At 33.2% G+C, this 21,805-nt stretch overlaps 1 protein-coding gene across 1 annotated transcript; it reads left to right on the plus strand.

The window, feature by feature from the left end:
* The first annotated feature begins 4,011 nt into the window (after nucleotides 1-4,011).
* On the plus strand, nucleotides 4,012-21,529 carry LOC132727875 (uncharacterized). The gene is made up of 3 exons (XM_060713464.1): nucleotides 4,012-4,449; nucleotides 16,882-16,969; nucleotides 19,859-21,529. The coding sequence occupies exons 1-3, from the start codon at nucleotides 4,339-4,341 to the stop codon at nucleotides 21,454-21,456; spliced, it is 1,797 nt and encodes a 598-aa protein (XP_060569447.1). The 5' UTR covers nucleotides 4,012-4,338; the 3' UTR covers nucleotides 21,457-21,529.
* The last annotated feature ends 276 nt before the right edge of the window (nucleotides 21,530-21,805 follow it).

The following is a 21,805-nucleotide window of genomic DNA, read 5'->3' on the forward strand; positions in this document are numbered from 1 at the left end:
TGATCCTATCATATAACAATTGATTGACTCCTTTAATTTATAAGAATTTCAGGATTTACGGAAAATAAAATCGTTAGAACCAACCGTGATATTACTCATATCTATAAATCTCACTAAAACATGTCTCTTTATCAGTCCTAGCTATAATACATTTTTTACCTTCATGATACATATCCGCTTTGCTTGACCGGAAAAAACTGAAGAACTATAATTGTCTTAGGTCGTTTAACCCAGGAAATTGTAAAAACCCTGCATAAGCTACAAAGCACATACATAAATTCCTCAAAAACATTTAATTTTAATCTTCACTTCCAAACTAGGCCATAAAAATTATTTAACTTTAAAGGATTCGCAAGTTCTTTTTTCGACACAGAATGTCCCAAAATCTTATGTGCCGCTTCCTTGATTGATATAGCCCAAGTAGAATCCCAAAGGTCGAATCATGAGCCTATTTTACAGATTCTCCAGCAACGAAAGAAGAATAAAAATGATCATGGATTATATGAAGGGTCGCTTCATAGAGATCAAACCAGATGACTTGTTTGGAATGATTCGTTTAGCAGATATGCTACAAGTTAGTGATCTATATGTTTATTGTAAATACCGTATATCAAATCTTGCGATTACAAAATACAACTTTTACAAGATACTCCATGCCTGCACCTTATACGGTTTTCAACATGAACGTATAGATTAATATATTCGAGGACATCTCAATGAATTATGTGAAGAAGCAGATATTTTAAAGATTGACCCAGAGTCTGTGGAACTTCTTCTTACTGATGAAGAACTTTCCTACTGGCCGATGACACGCAGATTTATGTTCATAAGAAATTGGTGTAGAGCTAACAGAAGTAATAACTACTTTGAGAAATGGTTTGAGTTCTTAGATTTCTATAAAATGGACAAATATTACCTCGATGACATTGTTAAAAAAGACTCCCTTGTAGGAATGTCAATCACATGTTTGCAACAGGTAAATCAACATCTATGTTACAGACAAGATGCATCATTGCCGTTTGTTTTTATTCTGGGCGATGATCGCACAAGATCAAACGTTGTTGGGTTGAGTCTTGAAGACAAACAACTGTACCGATTTAACTTTCCTAATAAAATAATGGAAACTACTAGCGTCCAATGTGTGAAATCCACCGGAAAACTGTTATTCTTCAATCCATCGAAACGGCGAATATTTACATATGACGTAAATGACGGAGTTATAACAGAGAAACGCATTGTCTGGAAGGGGAAGTATCCTGAAAACATAAGCCATATCTTAGAAACAAGCACAAGCTTAGTATTCATATCGACGGGAGTATACGATGATGGAAGTTTACGGTATCAGAGAAAAGTTCACAAATTTACACGGGGGTCAGTAGTATACCAGATGGTTAGCAAAAATGCAGATGTTCTTAATGTTGAACCGTTCATGACATTATCATTTAAAGTTAGCTGTGTGTGTTACAATCAATCAATGATTCTGATGTCCACAACTACATATTCAAAGAGGAGAAAATTGTACTGCTTTAATCTTCAAACAAACAAAATGACAGAAATTAATCTACAAATTAATGAGGACCAAAGCTATGGGCTATTTGAGCAAGCAGTCCTCTGTTAAATGTTTATTGCCAGTGCATGATAAAATTCTCGTTGTTACTGGAATGTCATTTATGTTATTGTCATTAAATAAAGATTCAGATGCCTACACTGTAGAGGAAAGGCAATGTCCAAATTTGACACTTTATCCACAGGGAGCCTTTAAATACGTATTTATTTCTGATAATTTGGTAGAATTGAACGGGCGATATGCACGTATCAGCTATAAAAGCAAGGAACAATCTTCTTTCCAAGATTGGCATACACTTAAATTGAAAAGAATGAACAATCCTTACTTTGAACCAACAGTGTGTGCTTATGTCGAACGGACAAAGGCATTATGTCACATTATGTGCCCACATTGTGACCCTGATGCCTGGGAAAAGGAAGCTGAAATTATCAGAAAAGAGGAAGACTTGGGACAAAGAAACATAATTATGACCAACAGTTTTTACGATGAAGAATCTGATGTTTATAGTGATTATCATGATTATGATTACTACCATGATGATTATAGTGATGATCCTTGGAATCAGAGAGAAATGTACTGGGATGCAAGTGCAGATGAATTTGTGGAAGCTTGGTGGTAACAGAAACACAGTTTACAATTGAAACTGAATGAATATGAAAATATGTATACATTAAAAATAAGAATGAAGCCTGTTCAGAGGAGAATAAAATGTATCAGATCCATTAATCTGAATGAGAAAACCTACGGCTGTCAGTAGTCTATGTTTTAAGCGGCCTTCAGCTTTTCTAAAGGTTAAATATGTTATTTTCAGATTTGTCAAAATCAAAGGAATTAAGGTGTAAATTGAAATTTGCCGACAACAATAGATACAGTGTAGTAGTTTTCCTCGTCGTCCCTTACTACTTTGTCAGGCATCTCCCATAGTTGTTCGATGGGGAAGAGATCTAGATGTTTAAAATTATGTTTTTATCATTTTTATATGTACGAAAATGATTAATATAATTTTTTAAGATAAATCGTTTCATATAATTGTCAAAATCAAAATAATTAAGGTGTAAATTGAAATTTGCCGACAACAATATACAATGTAGTAGTTTTCCTCGTCGTCCCTTCCTACTTTGTCAGGCATCTCCCATCGTTGTTCGATGGGGAAAAGATCTAGATGTTTTAAATTATGTTTTTATCATTTTTATATGTACGAAAATGATTAATCTAATTTGAATAGGGCAAATCGTACACGGTTACCTACAAAATAATAAGTAATTCAGTTTTGCACAAACAATAACCAAAAACCCCCCCAAAAAAACAAAAAAACAAAACCAAACACACAAAAACACACACAGTTGTTATAAGATATTATTATATGATCTAAATATAGCTGCAATCTCATTGGTCCAAAGAGTAGTCGACGGAACTTTTTATAAAATCATATTCACTGGGTGTAGTATCATATTCACTGGCTGAATTGGATTTTCCCAGTCTAAAAAGTAGATTGAGACCCATATTCAATGACAATACACCGTAGACTGTTAATTACGCGTGTTAATTAAAAAATAAATGTTGTGTTTTGTTCTTTATGGCATATTTCTCGATTAAAATATCATTACTTTACTATTATACTTAAAGGTTAATCCGCAACGATGGGTATAAACTTGAATTACTTTTGAATGCGCAGCGTTCGAGTAGTCGTTGCACGCCTAACACGTGCGTCATTTTCGCGCGCTTCAACAAGGCAAAAAATTGTAATGTACATTTTGTGTTTTTTTTTTAATTCTAAGCCTATTCATATAATAAAACAATTATTGACTAGTGAGCCATTGAATATCATGTGATATTCACCGGCAGAAAGTCATATTGACCTCGGCTATCGCCTCGGTCAATATGTCATATGCCGGTATGTCATTTGCCGGTGAATATCTCATCATATTTAATGGCTCACTAGTCAATAATTGTATATTATTGAATGTACAATATCCGTCACGCATTCCTCCCTGCTTATTTAATCATCAACACTATAAATGTCAGAGTTAATGACAACATATCAATTCTGATAAGAAGTGCGTGGCAATTATATTATGATACTATTATAGTTAAAGTTTACTATGAACTTGCGTAGTTGGTGCACGTCTGACACTTCAACGAATATTACACAATTATTAACTAGTGAGCCATTGAATATGATGTGATATTCACCGGCAGATGACATATTGACCGAGGTGATTAAATATTAAATATAATAGTGAAGCAATGATATTTTAATCGAGAAATATGCCATAAAGAACAAAAAGCAACAATTATATTTTAATTAGCACGCGTAATTAACAGTCTACGGTGTATTATCCTCAATCTATTTTTAGCCTGGGAAAATCCATTTCAGCTAGTGAATATGATACTACACGCAGTAAATATAATTTTATAAAAATGTTCTTGTTGACTACCAAGATATATGGTGCAATATGATATACATGTGACTTTATACAATTATTAAACACTTGAATCTTTAAATTTTGATGTTATTTCAAATACTGAAATAACTTTTTAAACATAAATCAATCAATATATATTTATGTGATTATGCTATTGTTAATGGCGTTTTGCGTTTATACCTACCTAAAAATGGTTGAATTGTGATCTATATATAGATTCTTCATTTTTGGAAAATAACTTGTAATTCACACGGTTGTAAACTATAAAACACACAATAGATAAAAAGTAGCAGAGGGGTATATTTTACAGACACGGACGATAAATGCGAGTTTATTTTTGTTAAAATGGATTTAGAAGACACTTATTCGTATCCATTTGTTTTTGACAAGATATCACCGGACAGCGATAGTACACAATATATCATTTCCACGAAATTGCTAGACTTCGAAATATCGGTAAAGTATACGATTTATTTTGCTCTCATGTTTCAACTTGTATTGAAGAATTAGCTTGCTCCAACGAAAATAAATTATTTATTTTATTTAAAAGCTATTAAGCATAATAAACGAAGAGATTAGCCAATTGTATTGCTTTTTTAGATCGGAAAGTACAGGAATAAATTCAAAAATAAATCATGCCTCTTCGCACTCCATATAACTTGAATGAAAGCATCACCTGTTTAATATAATCCATCAAAATGAGCTTCTTCTTTTTGGGGTGGGAGGGATGGGATGGAAAAATAAACATGTAAACAAAGCAATACAGTTACCTCGAGTGATTTTATAAGCCTTTTGATAAGTTTATAGTAATCTTATACGCTTAGTTGATGCACGAAAATATCATGCAAGACAATATGTACACAGTTACTACATTACAACATTGTTCAATAGTTGTATCAAGAAAAAATACATTTATTTTCTAATTCGTTTGAAAATGAAATATTTATTCTCTTTAAAAGCTATTAAGCATAATAACAAACGAGACATATTAGAATTGACCAATTGCATTGGTTTTATTACATTGAGCAAATAGAACAGAGAAAATAAAAATCCCTAAAGAAAGCCCAACAAGGCAAAATTGAAAACTCGGTTTGATTGAGCCTGTTCATGGACGGTACTGTCAAATGCAAACTATCGTCCACGCCCCCTAGCACCGGCTTAAGCAGCATTCAACATTTAACTTGCACTTGTACAATTTTGAATGTTGAAGCATCTGCAGATGAACGGGAACATAGTCAATTACCTTATAATAGTCTAACAGTCAGTGAAACAATTTACAAATCATACCATTGGTAATCAAATATTCATATTTTTACCTAAATTTTTTGACACTGAAAGAATTTTACTAAATTCATCTTTAATATAACCGCCAACGGCCATGTCTCTGAAACAAACGGTCCGGAATAAGTTAGCCGCAGCTGTACCACCACCAGACCGAAGGCTATTAATCCCATTTTTTCTTGTCTAAAACCAATTGCAGAAAACGTGTTAAGTACAATGTTCTGACCCTATCATATAACAATTGATTGACTCCTTTAATTTATAAGAATTTCTAGATTTACGGAAAATAAAATCGTTAGAACCAACCGTGATATTACTCATATCTATAAATCTCTCTAAAACATGTCTCTTTATCAGTCCTAGCTATAATACATTTTTTACCTTCATGATACATATCCGCTTTGCTTGACCGGAAAAAACTGAAGAACTATAATTGTCTTAGGTCGTTTAACCCAGGAAATTGTAAAAACCCTGCATAAGCTACAAAGCACATACATAAATTCCTCAAAAACATTTAATTTTAATCTTCACTTCCAAACTAGGCCATAAAAATTATTTAACTTTAAAGGATTCGCAAGTTCTTTTTTCGACACAGAATGTCCCAAAATCTTATGTGCCGCTTCCTTGATTGATATAACCCAAGTAGAATCCCAAAGGTCGAATCATGAGCCTATTTTACAAAATAATAAACTTCATCAACAGAAACTGGAGAATTTGATCTCTGAATAACTGATCTGATATGAGATATAATGCCAAACTAAAATCACTAGCTGGTATAAATTCGACACCATGTTTCCGTGCCCAAAAACACCAATTTCCAAAAACTCTTTGATATTTTTTCACAGTGTTAGAAGCTTTGGATTTCAATATGACATTTTGTAATTCAGCAGCCAAGGAGAAAACTGCGGGCCTTGAAAATGAACTGGGTTGACCCTTCGAGCAATCAGATCTGTAAAATGTATAAAAAGAAAACACAATAAAAGGTGCGTCCTAATAAAAACTGTGATACAAAGCACATTGTATTACATAAAATTTAAGTAATGATATTAGCTGTGCAAAATGTTTACAGCCAACCAGTCATGACTTTTTCCTTTCTCAACAATAAACCAATAAAACAGTACATGTAATATTGGGCTAACCTGTCTATGGCAGAAATCAATCTATAAACACAAAATATTGCAACTGCCGACCTTTCAAGGGCAAAACACATATAGTATGATTAAATTGACCTGTCAATTACGAATACATGATAGCACTCATTTAAATACTCGATCCCACTTTGGTCTAGCCCGTTTAGTTTACGAAAATTAATATGGAAGATATTAGTCATGTGTTGAAAGTCACACAAGCTTAATGTGAGGTCTTCGTTACACTCACAATAGCACAGTCGGTTAAGTGAATGCCTGATAATCGAGAGGTCTGTGGTTCGATCCATACGGTTGCCATTGTTTTAGACCTACTCTTTCTTTATTTTTGCAGTATTTTTTAATGGAATCGATTTGCATTGCGTTTTACGGCATTGAAATGACATTCATTGAGTTTAATCCGAATAAATTTTAAACATTAATTATGAAACCGTGTTCTTTAAAAAGAAATAGACTTTACAAAGTTAAGTATAACATAATAAAACAAAACGAACAACTTGAAAATAAGCATATCTTCAATAATATTGAAAATATGAATAAGAAAAAAAAACATGAACCTTTGCGGTCTTGAACATACTCCATTTAGGGCACTTATATTATAAAACCGTATTTTACCATATTGCGCTATAACGCTGAGTACATATACTTCATAAATACAAATTTAATTAAATTATGTCGAACAGCGAACATCTCAAAATCGATCGAAGATTAATATATTGCGTGCATTGACGTAATTGACAAGTTAATAAAATCAAACAATAAAAGAAATATAAACTACCGATATAAATAATGTGGCCATACCACGTGACTTTTCTGGTACGGTACACGCATAAAGGTGTTTTTTATCAATAACTTTGCTGTTTCTCAACCGATTTTGATCGGATAAAACGCAGAGTACCCGTAATTTATCAGCTATTGTTTGATTTTATTAACCTGTCGATTGCATTCTGACTATACGATTAATGCACACAATATATTAATCTTCGATAGATTTTCGGTAAGTTCCATGATATGTTCGCAGTGAGATGATGTGATATACTGAGCGTTATAGCGCAATAGAGTAAACTACGGGTCAATCTAGGTGTTGTAAGATCGAGACTGTGAAGGTCCTTGCTTTTTTTCTTATTTATATTTTCATCATTATCGAAGCTATGATTGACTTTTTATGTTGTTCTTTTTGTTTTAATATGTTTTGCGCTTATTTTGGTAAAGTATACTCTTTTAAAATAAATTCATGTAAGAATTATTATTTAAAATCCATTCAGATTAAAATCAGTATGTGTCATTTTAATACCGTAAAATACAAAACAAAACAGTTTCTAAGCAGCTTCCGTGTAGACGGAATTATGAATTATGCATATCCGTGTAGACAATTATGCTAACTCGGCCATTTCCAGTAAAATATTCTGAAAAAAATAAAGAGTAGGCCTAAAACAATGGCAACAGTAGGGATCGAACCACAAACCTCCCATATATCAGGCAACCACTTAACCGACTGTGCTATTGCGGATGTAACGACGGTCATTACATTAAGCCGGCGTGACCTTTAAAACATAAATTTTATACTCCATATTAATTCTCGTAAACTACACGGACATAACCGAAGTGAGATCTAATATTTAAATTTGTGCTATAATGTATTCATAATTGACAGGTCAATAAAATCAGACTTATACCCACGGTAAATCAAAATTTTGAAAACTATTGAATGCTTTTTGAGAACATACGAGTACAGATTTATTTTCATAGCCGGTGCTGACGGGAACAGTACACACTCATTTATCACAACAATCGATTTCTAGCAAGTCGTCCGTTCTTTTAGAAAAATGAATGCTTAATCTAAAAGATTTACAATGTCCAATGTATCTAGTGAATACAGTGATGTTTTCGCATATTTTCGTAAAGATATGTTGAAATGGTACGGAACACACTGCTATTTTAAAATATACGGTACACACATTTTAGTCTTTTTGAAATGAATCTGTACAAAATTGCTTCAACTTATAATGTAAGTGTCTTTTTTCTTCGATTTTCATATTTTATTTAACCCTACGTGAACCCTGGGAACAGTTTTGCAAGGTATCATTACATGTCAACATGATTACTTAATGATTAATAAATTTTAAAAACAAAAGAACATTTTGATAGAATGTCGTGCACAATTCGTTTATAAAATGTTTTGCAATTTATATTTTGATTGTAGCATGCTAATATTACAATTAAGTTATTGTTGAAAAAGATATCAGTAGGAATTTGAGAAAACGAAAGAAGATATTTGAAACCTTACTTTTTCACGAAATGCGTTTTCATATACACTTAAAATGTTAATAATGTTTATGTGTGCATTAATTGTTACGAGATCAGGCTTAAGATTTACGTTCTTTATGTCATTGCCATGTTGAAAATCGACTAGGATATGCTAAACGCTTTGATCTTCACAGGATCGTGCGCTTGCATGTAAACAGCTTGTTCTATAGTTGCTGTTGATAGAAAAATATGTTAACTGTTTTATTTTGCCATTTCAATTTTCAAATCACGTCATGAAAATTAATTTTCCAAGCGAAAAAGCGTACTCTTGTATATCTATTATCATTTAGAATTAAATGTGTGCATTTTCCTGATATTTACTCGCATTTTTTCCTATATATTCTTTATATCTTATATGAGGTAAAAAAGACGCAATATGTCAAAACTTTACTTGTAATTTAATGTCTGAATATTTCATGTCCGAACAGTGCGAATGAAATAATGTACATGTAATAATTATATTGTATTATAGTAATTACATAATTACTATATACAATCAGTCGAAAATCAATATATGGTAAGAAATTTCTCTTGAATGAATCTTGAATGATTTAATACCTTTATATTCGAAAACCTAATAATATTTTTTTCTCATGCCAGTGACCAACACATTGACAAATGAGAACGTGTAGCGTTCAATGTTAACAAAAGTACAAAAAGAAATGCCTTAAAGAGAGGTCCCCTTGGTGTTCAAATTATTGCCAACATTTAGAATGTGGATAGACTGTGAATAACAAATAAAGATATTAAATATACTACTCGAAACTTAATCAAGTTTTGAACTTATGACTGAACTTTAAAGCAAACCGAAAAAGCATTTATAAGCCAGCTGTTGATTGACACATAAATTTATGTTACTTGTACGAATATTATAATATGTGCTAGGGTCTAGGGACTTAAAAGATGCGGAACTCCCAGGGTTTTCACCATGTGATCATCCAATACGAAACGTTGTCGGACCAAATGTTAACTATATAGCCTTTTATTATTCTATATATCTTTTTAGTGAAAACATCTCTAGTTTATGTAGCCCCGTTTTGATTTTCGAGCATTTTGTCAACTCCATAATGTATTTATTCTGATTTTTTTTTATTTTCCAGACTCAAAGTATATGTTATATTTATAAAGGAGAAAAAGTGGAAGATATAAAAAATAATTTCTTGAAGAAAAAAAAATACGATAAGTAAAAGTAACAAACAAAAAAATGTAAAAAGGTAAAAAAATACTAAAACCATTACCCTGCACTATATTGCCAATCATGAAAGAATCAAATATGGTATCCTATCCAGCTAGCTTACGGAACGCCGGTGGTTCTACTCAGGTGCCCGTTCGTGCCTGAAATAATGCACGGAAGGGCACCTGAGGTCTTCCTCCACCAGTAAAGCTGTAACGTCGCCATATGACCTATACTGTGTCGGTGCGACGTAAAACCCAATCAAACAAACAAACAAATATGGTAGCAAATCTATCACGAGTACAAGAAATAACAACAAATTATGTTTGAAAGCCAAACGTCACAAGTATTCCAACGTATGGAAATGCCGAATATTTTTACAAAGAAAAAAATAGATAATGTTATAAAAAATAAAATGTAACCACAGAAGAAATCACAGCACAATTATAAAAAAAAGCATTCATTTTTTATGAAACAGTGAAAAAGAACGGACGACTTGCTAGAAATCGCTAGAAGTCCCCTCGGCCCCGGCTATGAACACAAAACTGTACTCAAATGTTCTAAAAAAACATTCAAGGCTTTTCACTGTGGGTAGCCGGATACTCTGCGCCTTATCTGATCAAAATCGGTTGAGTATTGTTTGATTTTATTAACCTGCCAATTCCATACTGATTATACGGTCAATGCAAAGAATATACATGTATTAATATTCGATAAATGTTCGGTAATTTCCGTGAGATTTAAGCAGTAAGATATGATTAAATACATCTGGTTTCTATGAATAAGTTATACTGACCGTTATAGCGCAAAAGGGTAAACTACCGGTATATTCTAAATGTCCTACGTGTTGTAAGATCAAGACCGCGTATGTCCAGGTTTTTTTTTCTTATTCATAACTATTTTCAACATTTTTGAAGTTAAGGTTGTTCTGTCTGTTTTAATAGGTTTTGCACTTTTTTGTTAATACTATAAAAGTATATAACATTGTTAAAGAATTAAAATTCAAAATTCATTCGGATTAAGATCAGTTAATGTCTGGACATACGCTGTCTCGATCTTACCGTAAAATACAATACAAAACGTGACAATTCAGTGTTTCTTAGTTGTTTCATATCTGTGTAGAAAATTCTGAAAGCGCTTGACCTTTTTCATTATAATATGCTTAAAAATAAAGAAAAAATAAATCTAAAAATAAGTGACGTCTAAAAAAAAGTCAAAAGAAGGGATCGGATCTCTCATACATTAGGTAATCACTTAACCGACTGTGCTATTGCGGATGTTACGAGAACCTACATAAAGCTAGTGGGAGTTTTCCAAACGTTAGCTATATACTCCATATTAATTCTCGTAAAATAAACGGGCCAAACGGAAGTAGGATCGAATATTTAAATGAGTGCTTTAATGTATTCATAATTGACAGGTCAATAAAATCAGACTATAACAGCAAAGTTATTAATAAAAACATACCTTAATCGGTGAAAAATCTGTTTGTATTGTCCAACAATATTGACGTGGCACTTCATTAACTTTCGTAAAGGTCATCTGAATAAACACTGACCATGCAGTATCTGTCGAATATATCGATATATTTGCTAACTGCACTTGTCAGTGATGTGTGGTGTATTGGTATAGATGTCGGACTACCGATATGAAGGTCTCTGGTTCGATTCCTTACCAATTCTACGTTATGATATTTTAAAAAATTTACTTGCAAAATTTAATTTGAAATCATTTTACTACACCTGGTTTTAGAATACCTTTTTCAGTGGTATTTTTTTATACACAATTACGTATACATTTTTTTTATTTCATTACAGTATATTACGGCTCTTTTTGTGACATTATGCCATCTAGGCTTTAGCGCATACACGCTATATTATTAAGAATGCTACACAGATAGTACACACAACAAAACTGGTTTGCAATAGTTTTAGTAGAATGGCATTGTTTAAAATTAAAATAAAAAATAAATCGATGAAATAGGATTCGAACCAACCAGTAAAATCTTCTACATTCTTCAAGTGAAACCCCTTTACCAATTGCGCTGAGAGGGATACTTAATTTACACCATTTTAACAATTGAATATCAACATTCATATCGATTTTACAAGTAGATCGTAACATTTACGAAATATACCGAGTACAAGGTCAAATGCATGAATGCCAGGTCAATGTTGTTGGAAAATACCGAACCCGAAATGTCACGTGGTATGGCACGTTGATAAATAATCATTAAAACACTGCAATTAAAAAAGCATGTAACACTTCAAATTTATATCTCTGGGAACTAAAGCGACATGATGTACTAACCAGTTATTTTCATAAACCCAGTTTTCAGAAAAAGCGTCCACTTTCTCAGTTCCCGGAACCATAACTTAACTGTTAAAACAAACAATTTTTCGATTATAATGGTGATCAAACCGATCTACTGTATGAGGCCCCCACATCAGATCAATAAAAAAAAATCTCTCCTGAGCCCACTCATCAACATCACATAATTTACTATAATAATCAGCCAAAGCATTAGACTCTCTGGGACACCATGTCATATGCAATATAATCTGATGTTTAATGTATAATTCAAATATATCTAAAGCAATCTTCTTGTGGAAATCTTATTTCGTACTTCCCAATGCAACATTATGAACACAGTTCAAGTTATCGGTACACCAACTTAATGCCCGCTATAAATGGTAAAACGCTTTTTAAGGCAAAAAAATAACAGTTAACTCGTGTCAAGTAGAACTGGTGTCCCTTCAGACTGTGACCAATACCTATGACAAATTTGATCACTACAACCTTCAATATAAGCAGTGCAGGCTGTTTGGCTAGTATTTTAATAGACTGTTACCTACTCAATACCAGTACTGAACAAACGTCTGGTTGGTTTACTTATTACTTTCTTTTTCTAGGAATAGCTCCCCCAGACCGGTTAATATCTAAACGGTCCTCATTTCTAGATGCAAATGTTTTGTCATTATTTTGCAAATATAACAGGCATTAAGGAAATTATTTTCCCTGTGAACTTTGTTATTTCTCTTGCACTTAGAAGAGGAATTTTTGCATAACATACATAAAAGCCCCAGCCAATCAAGAATTTGTACTTGTTCACACATTCGTTCAAATTAATAAAAAAAAACCTGACCTCATCAAAACTGACTTCACAAACATGACGTCATTCTTAGCTAACCAACTGAAGTGTTTTATTCCCCCAGCCGTCATCTAAAAATAGTACAAAAATATACTATTTTCCCTGATATGTTTAACAATTGGCCGCAAACACTCAGTCCAGATAAATGGAGCTGATGTCAGTCAAAAAAGATAAATTAGTGAAAACATAATATTTTATAAACCTTTTTCAATCCACGAAAACCCTAAACATGTTTGCTGAAATGAATCTATATCTATATTGTAATTATCTGAGGTTACGGGAGATGCTTTGGTAGTTTAACGCGGAGGATGGTAGTCTAGTACTGGTGTAACTCTCCAGGAACGATGGTTAGGAAACTACCCGCCTATATGACTGAAATACTGTTGTGAAAAGGCGTAAAATGAAACAAACAAACAAACAAATTGACCGACAATAACAACGGATTAACTGAATAAGGAATAAAGTAATTTCTAAAACACAAACAGAATGAACTAGGTCAATGATAGTACTCGAAACAAAATCACAATGTTCAAGAGCAGATTTTTCTTTTAGAAAAAAAAAAACTAACAGGAGTTTCATAAATAGGAATAATATAACCGGTTTGAACTACATCAATTACATAGTCAGAAAGTTTTAAAATACTTTTCCAAAAAACACGAGACCGTAACCAACCCATTAACAGACTAATTTTTGCTATGAGGAAACGTCATTTTGTATTCAAAATACTTAGTTTGTGCTAAAATATTGTCCTCTGAAACACAGTTTGTGATTAGCAAATGTAATCATTTGAAAAATACTCATCTTTACAATAAAAATCCGGTAACAAAGTGATCCCTCGGAAGCATTAATCACAAAAAAATACAAGAGAAGTGCAGACTCGGTTTGATTGAGTCTGTACATGAGGGATAATGAATACGTGCAACATCCCTCACGTGATAAGCCGGGTCTTGGTTCAGTTGAGGTTCGTGTTGCTTCCTCGAGACTGCTTGCTGCTGATTGATCTTGACTGGTTGACTTTTTGTTGACTTTCTGGTCCCTTGTTGTTTTCTCGTCTACGGTTAGTATCTTCCCCATTACCCCTAGGTTTTATTTCTTTGATTAACCCCCCATCCCCCGGTCTCATGTCCCCTTCCCCTTTGACTTTGTGGGCCTATTATTCAATCATTTATTTGTTTTCTTTGAATTCCTAATCAATTACAAATTATTTATCATTTAGTGATTAACCTGTCCGTGCTCTGTCTTTGCCCTGTCCTGTTTTTGTTTGGGGTCCGCCTTGGCTCCTTGCCACTGGTTCTTGTTGCTGGGTCATATGGGGGTTGCGTTCATTGAACGCCGCCCTTCCTTGTTGATCTTGTTTATCATATTTTGTAAAGGGAAGGCTTGACTGGTTGACTTTGTAAAGGGAAGGCACTTCCGAGAACGGGATAATATCCGACTCCTTGCAGTTGAAGTAATCTTATGCAGTTCGACTGGAAGTGACCAAATCCACCGCCGCAGGCATAACACTAGATAAGGTGCTTGTTGTTTCGTCTGAAAATACGAAACGAACTGAGTACATCCATAGCAGTGTCCTCACCATAACCCGTATCACGTGACGACTCTAAGAAAATAACTGTGCAGGTTGCAAGATTCGGACTCGAACGAAATGTTTTCTTTGCCAAAGCTCGCTTTTCGCCACGTCGAATCTTATCATCCTCGCTATCGCTTGCAATTTCATCCGATTCATATTCAGCAACCGTATCCCAGACGCCAGTACTTTTATCAGCTTATTCAATAAGTTTATTCCTGTGATTCAGGCTTTTAACGATTCAAGCAACTTTATCTAATGATATGTGTTCTCCGTCGTTCTGAATAAAACTGGAAACCGACTCTAACTGTTCAAGTAGTTCTGAGTTAAATTCAATCAGTTTCCGGTTTTTGTCCACTTTAAGTCCCTAGCAAAAGAACTTTCTGCCATTTCTTTTTAACTGCTTGTCATTGGACACTAATCAGTCGTCGCTTAATTCACGATTAAGCAAAGGAAACTTTTTGTCTAAATACTCCAATAATCGACCATAGAATCTGCAGAACCGCCTCTATCTCTGCCACCCTGCCACCCTGCATTTTCGCTATCACTATCCGTTTAAGATCGAAAATAAACATGTGGACGCAATACAATTACCTCGAGTGATTTGATACGTATTTAGATACTTTATATAGACATCTGATATGCTTAGTTGAAGCACGAAAATATCATGCAAGACAATTTGAAAACAGTAATTGTATAACCATATACCTTTATAGCTCTACCAGGAATAAATATATCTACTACATGCAGTTTTGAATACCAACGCTTTCAGAGTTGAACAATAAAATATATTACATTTTGAGCTCTACTTTTTTCGAAGAAAAAAAATAGAGGTATTTTTACAGTCATGTCGGCGTTGCCGTCCGCAAACTTTTACGTTCATCATAAGATATGAAAAACAGAATCAACAAGGAAAGGCGGCGTTCAAAGAACGCAAGCTTACTCAATCCAGCAACAATAATTAGTGGCAAGGAGCCCAGGAGGACGCCAAACAAAAACAGGGTAAGGCACCAGGCAGAACACGGACAGGCTAATCACTCAAATGATACTTAAAAAGAACTGAAAGTTACCGACAAGGTAGTTTAAGAAAAATAATTGATTAATTAAAAGGCCGACAAAGTTAAGGGGCACAGGGGAAGGGGATACGAGATTCGGGGAAGGAAGGGACAAAATTAAAAAAAAAAATAATTAAAACTAGGGACAAAAGGGAAGATATTACCATAGACGAGAAAACAACAAGGGACACAAACAAAAGTGTCACCATGTCAGTCTTAAACGACAAACACATACATCATAGGAACACAGAGGGGCGCCACCTTGGAATGGTCAGCAGCATAAGTACTGCTAGGGAATTTAAACCGGTTTAAACTTTTTAAGTTCTTTATTGAATTTAGATAAATTATCATCATGTTGTTATTACTGTCCTGATTTGATTTATACTTGGACAAAACAAGAAAGATGACTTGCTACTAACATATTGAATAATTAAGATGAGACCTTGACCTTTAATTGACCCTGATCGTCAAGGTCAAATAAATGAACTTCTCTTGTTAACTGGCTATTACTTTGTTATTTATAAATGGATTAACGTCATATTTAGAAACATCTTTTAGGTCAGGACCTTCATGTATATCAACTTCAAATTGACCTTGTTCAAGGTCAGATTATTGATTTTTTTAAGTTGTCATTATTTTGTTATTTATGTAAGGATTTAATTCATATGTGACAAGACAGACATGTTGAATAATTCACCTTTATATGACATTGACCGTCAAGGTCAGATGATTGAATTCTTCTTATGTATTCTTAACTTTTTCACACATTTATTATAATGATTCATACTTGGACAGAACAACAATTGTGACTAGACAGATTATTATAAAAAAGGAAAAAATATTTCTATTCTTTATAATTCTTTTTAAAGATTTATTTAAACCGTTTATTTGTTTGCTTGTAGAAAAAGTAAAAAAGTCGAGCGTTGCCCCTGTCCAGCCATGGCTCTTGTTTAGTTAAGAAAACTTTGCTAAATACTTGCACTTTAACACTGACATGAAATGTTTATTATATAGTTCCACTCGTTTCTTTCTTTATTCGGTGTATAATTAGTTACGGAGTTGAAATGCATCTTGTTAATTTATACTTTTCATATTAAGGACAAATTTCATCCTAAATCAGAAGATCACAAGTTTTGTACATAAAGAAAACTAAAGTAATAATAGCTATCATTAAACCTAAAGGATGCTATCACTTTTTTCAATAACAGGAACCAGGCGGAGAATGGGAAAGTATTGCATATAGCAGTCCTGTTTTAGAGGCATGGGGACGTTGGAATCCTGAAATAAGGCATTCTGGTAAATATCTTGAAATAGTCTTTTACAACGACTGTAGATTAAATGATATTATTTCAGATAAAAAAAATACAGGGCTGGGAATCAGAACTGCATCGTATCTTACAAAATGTAAGCAAAGGCCGCAATCTTGGAAAGAAAATGGCATGTTTTTTGTTTATTACTCTTTTTGTTGAAAATGGCTGAAAACCAGATATATACATGTATTGATACGCTCCACCTTTTCTGCTTCGTACGGTTATGTTGCTTGCACAAATATTTTGTAAAGCAAAAGGTTATAGCGAACTTGCAACACGAAGCGGGCCAATATTTTTATGAAATTTTGTGGCTACGACGCAGTCATATTGCTTTGTCCATCGTTTGTTTCCCTTCAAGTCAATTATATACTCGTTTCAGAGTTTACCATAAACTTAAAAATATAATTTTGCATCATTTGCAAAAAAAATTATTAAAAAGATTTTCCAAGAAAATCATGATCTGTACGTAATGATACGACGCAGTTAAGTTGAAAAATAAATATGATACGACGCAGTTGAATTTTTGGCAGTCTTCTAAACAGGGGATAATATTGGCAGTATAAGTCTATTTTACCGAAAAACATTTGCCCTTGATAACCCCCCCGCTAGATCATTCACGGTTTATATCAATGTTTTTTTGCTTTTGAATATTTAGAATACGTAGTTTCATGTCCAATATAACATTTATTTTGAAAGTTTAAATTACGGAAGCTACTTTTCAGATAAACATAAACATGTTACTGAATATATCATATATCTGAAATAATTTCTTATATTTTCCCTTATGTTCAATTATATCCCTAAATGTTTGGCAAAATATAGGAGTCCATTAACTCAAATCACAAAATTCATTTTGGCTAGCTACGCTCTTAATAAACAGTAGTTCTACATGTTCTAGACAATGACTGCTTCTTTGTGGTTTTACATGCATTTACTTGCATTTTACATCCTAGCTTTTACTGGTGGCAATGACCTCAGGTGCGCCTTTGTGCATTATTTCAGACAAAATTTGCACATGCAGAGAACAATCGATATTTTGAAGCTAGCCACATGAAAAATCAAAAGTCCCTGGTGGTTCTCGAGTTCACAGCAGTTCGGGGCAAGTGATTTGAAGTCAATAAACACACCTGTCTGAATTTTTTTTTTCAACTAAAAATTTGGTAATTATAACTTTAATGTCAGCTGTACAAATAAGCATTTGTTTTATAAACTTCTGGTATGAAGTTTCAAATAATAAAGCGTATCTGTTCTCATCGATTATTTAGGAAATTAATAATAAAATCGGCGCGTAAAAAAGACATATTAAGTACTAATATAAGGGAATTATCGAAAATTGTTGTTCGTAGTAACGGTAGGCATGCAATTTGCGCATACTTCTCTTCCGATAGCAAGATATTTTTTTTTAAAAATTTGTAATTCTTTTGTTTTTTTTTTAAAACAAAGGTCATTCCAGATTGATAGAGCGTCCAGGATAGGTTACATTTGTAGCACAAAACTGCATATGAAAAAAGTAACCATCCCCATTAGTTACAAACTCACGAGAACAAGTTTACAAGCATGCTTATGCAACCCTAGAACACGTTGTCATATGGGTGTGCGATCACGTGTTTCAATGTTATTTTTTTTGCATTTGATATACTTTTTTTCGGAATTTGTAGATGCTTTTGACAGATGCTTCAAAAGCGACCAAAAATATTAAAGATCCTGTAAAACAACTTTTTTTATGGTTTTATATATTATTAATATGATGCTCAAATTAAGATTTATCAATTTTGTAAGTTCCAAAAAAACATTATTTATAAAGATATTACCGAATTTAACATTTCATGTACATAAAGAGAGGCAATAAAAAATATTTTCTATAAAGACTAAGTCAAATTTTCCAATAAGAAATGAATGCATATGTGTTAATGATTACATATAATATGTACAGTATTTGCAGTGCATATTTTACATATTCTTCGATGTTTGAAAATTGTTTTATAAGCATAATTATATACATATATATAATTTCATTTTAGTGTGGTATACAACCTTAATAACAACATACAGGATCTTTAAGCGCGATAGAACTTTAATTTCACTTCCATTTTCGTGGGAATCAATGAGCGACCTCTGCTATTGTTTTAAGGTCCTTTGTGCGCGTTCATAATGATAAAATCATCATACATCGCAAACAAGAAATGTTGCTGGACGTTACTAGCATACTTAGCCTACAATTTATAAGCCGAACCAATATACAACCTACAATGAAAATACAATTGCGTCATATCATATTTTCACGAGTATATACATGTAAATGATTTGAGGAAAAAACGATGGACAAAGCAATATGAACTGCGTCGTATCCACAAAATATCATAAAAATTCAGGCCCGCTTCGCTATTACTTTTGTTTTACAAAATTGTTGAGCAAGTAACATACGGCGAACGAAGCGGAAAATAGTGGAGCGTGTTAATACATATATCTAAATTCCAGTGATTTCCAACAAAAAGAGTAATAAACAAAAACCTACCCATTTCGTTCCAAGACGGCGGCGTTTGTTTACATTTTGTAGGATACGACGCAGTTCTGATTCCCAGCCTTGAGTATTTTTAACGGAGATGTTTCTGTGTCCGATATGTTTTTTGTTTTCAATTTAAGTCTGCATTGGAGCTGCCTTTCCATCAGTTTTTTTTAAATATCTCTTTAATTCTTCTGTAATAAGTATAACTAAGTGTTAATTTGTTCTGTACATGCAACTTAAATATGGATAATGTATCTATTAGGCAGTGAACTATAGGAAAATCGTGCTTGAATACAATTTAAATAGAACATGTGAGATGATTTTCTTTTTATTTAGTAATGTTCTCACTTTCATGCTCATATTTTTAAGTTGACGAGGCTCTCGGTACCTTCTCCGGCCGTAAAGAAAGAATAGAACAGATCGTTGACTACATGACAGGTCGTATGATACAGGTAACATCAGAAGACTTGTTTAGTTTAATACGTCTAGCTGACATGCTGCTAATTGATGACCTGTATATGTATTGTAAAGAACGCATAAAAAACCTTGCACTTACTAAAAGCAACTTTTACAAAGTACTCCAAGTTTGCTCTTTATACGGATTCGAACATGAACAGATTGATGAATTCATTCGATGTAATCTAATAGAACTTTGCAAGGAAACAGATATCTTAAAGATAGATCCAGCATCTGTAGATATACTTCTGACCGAAGACGATCTGTGTTATTGGCCGATGCAAAGCCGATTTGAAATGGTAAGAGACTGGTGTGATGTTCATGGAATTGATGCGTTCTTTGAACGATGGTTTGACTTCTTAGATTTAAATAAAATGGACGGATACTACTTAAACAAAGTTGTCAAAAGAGACTTCTTTGTAAGGATGGCACCTAAATGTTTACATAGAGTAGAAGATCATCTTACTTTGAGGAACGATTCACCTGTACCATTTGTTTTTACCCTCAATGTCGAGCAAACTGGATCAAATGTCGTTGGATTAAACCTTGAAGATATGAATCTTTATAGATTTAACTTTCCAGACAAAATGATGAACGCTACTTGTATACCATGTTTGGGGGTATCTGGGGAAGTGTTATCCTTTGAAGAATCAAAACGGCGCATATATGTATATGACATTAACAGTGGTATTTGTAAAGAAAAGTGCATTGTTTCCAGGGGGGATTATCCATCTGATATCAGCCACATATTGGAAACAAACAATAGCTTAATAATTATTTCAAAGGGGTTGTGTTCGAAATATCATGGTAGTGCAAGGTATCCAGGCATCAAAGAGCATACAATGGGCTCAGTATTGTATCGAAGCGTCAACGACAATGGAACGATAATTGAGATAGAACCACTAATGTCATTAGCATTTATTGTGAGCTGCGCATGTTACAGTCAATCAATGATTGCTATGACAACAGCGACATATTCAAAAAGGTCAAACTTGTACTGCTTTAATCTTGAAACAAACAAAATGACGGTCATTAATCTACCTTTCTATGAAAAAGAGAATTGCAGATTATTCGAGGCCACAATGGTAAAGTGTTTGCTACCTGTGCATGACAAGATTCTTGTTTTGGCTAGGATGACTTCCATGTTGTTGTCAATTAACAAAGAAACGGGATCCTACATTGTTCTCGATAGAACCTGCACAAATTTTACACCATCCGAACATGAAAATCCGAAATACGTGGTTTTGTCAGATCTTTTGGTAGAATTATATGCAAGAATTGTGCGCCTTTATCGTAAAGATAAAGAAAGGTGTTCTTTTGAGATGTTGCGAGTTTTTAAAGTTGATAGATTAAACTTTAATTTTAAACCAGTAACTTGTGGCTATGTCAAAAGGACAACACCAGTATGTCACATATTGTGTCCCCATTGTGACCCAAATGCCAAGGAAAAAAAAGAAGAAGACAAACGCGGAATGAAGAGGAGGAAAAGAAGAGTCAAAAGAACAGAATAGTGGTATAGAATAGATATGACTCTGGTGATTTTAATGACTCTTATGATGATTACAGTGATGACTATTACAATGATTTCTTATTTAAGGGAAATGGGTTTTGATGAAAAGGGGAGCCCAGTTTTTTTTAAACTTTGTGGGAAACAAAAAAAACTTCCCGTTTGAAATAAAAAATAAAAAAATAAATAATATTTAATGGTGAAAACAAAGGGAAAAAAAGAAAAAAAAGACAAATGATTTTAATTTCATGTTTCCCAAAAATGAATATATTTTCAAATTTGGGGGGGATTAAACTTTTTGTTGTAGGAACTCATTTATACATGATTTTAAATGAATATGGTGCATAAAAATT

The sequence above is a fragment of the Ruditapes philippinarum genome, unplaced genomic scaffold (genome assembly GCF_026571515.1).
Source record: "Ruditapes philippinarum isolate M1 unplaced genomic scaffold, ASM2657151v2 ctg84_1_1_1_1, whole genome shotgun sequence".
Lineage (NCBI taxonomy): Eukaryota > Metazoa > Mollusca > Bivalvia > Venerida > Veneridae > Ruditapes > Ruditapes philippinarum.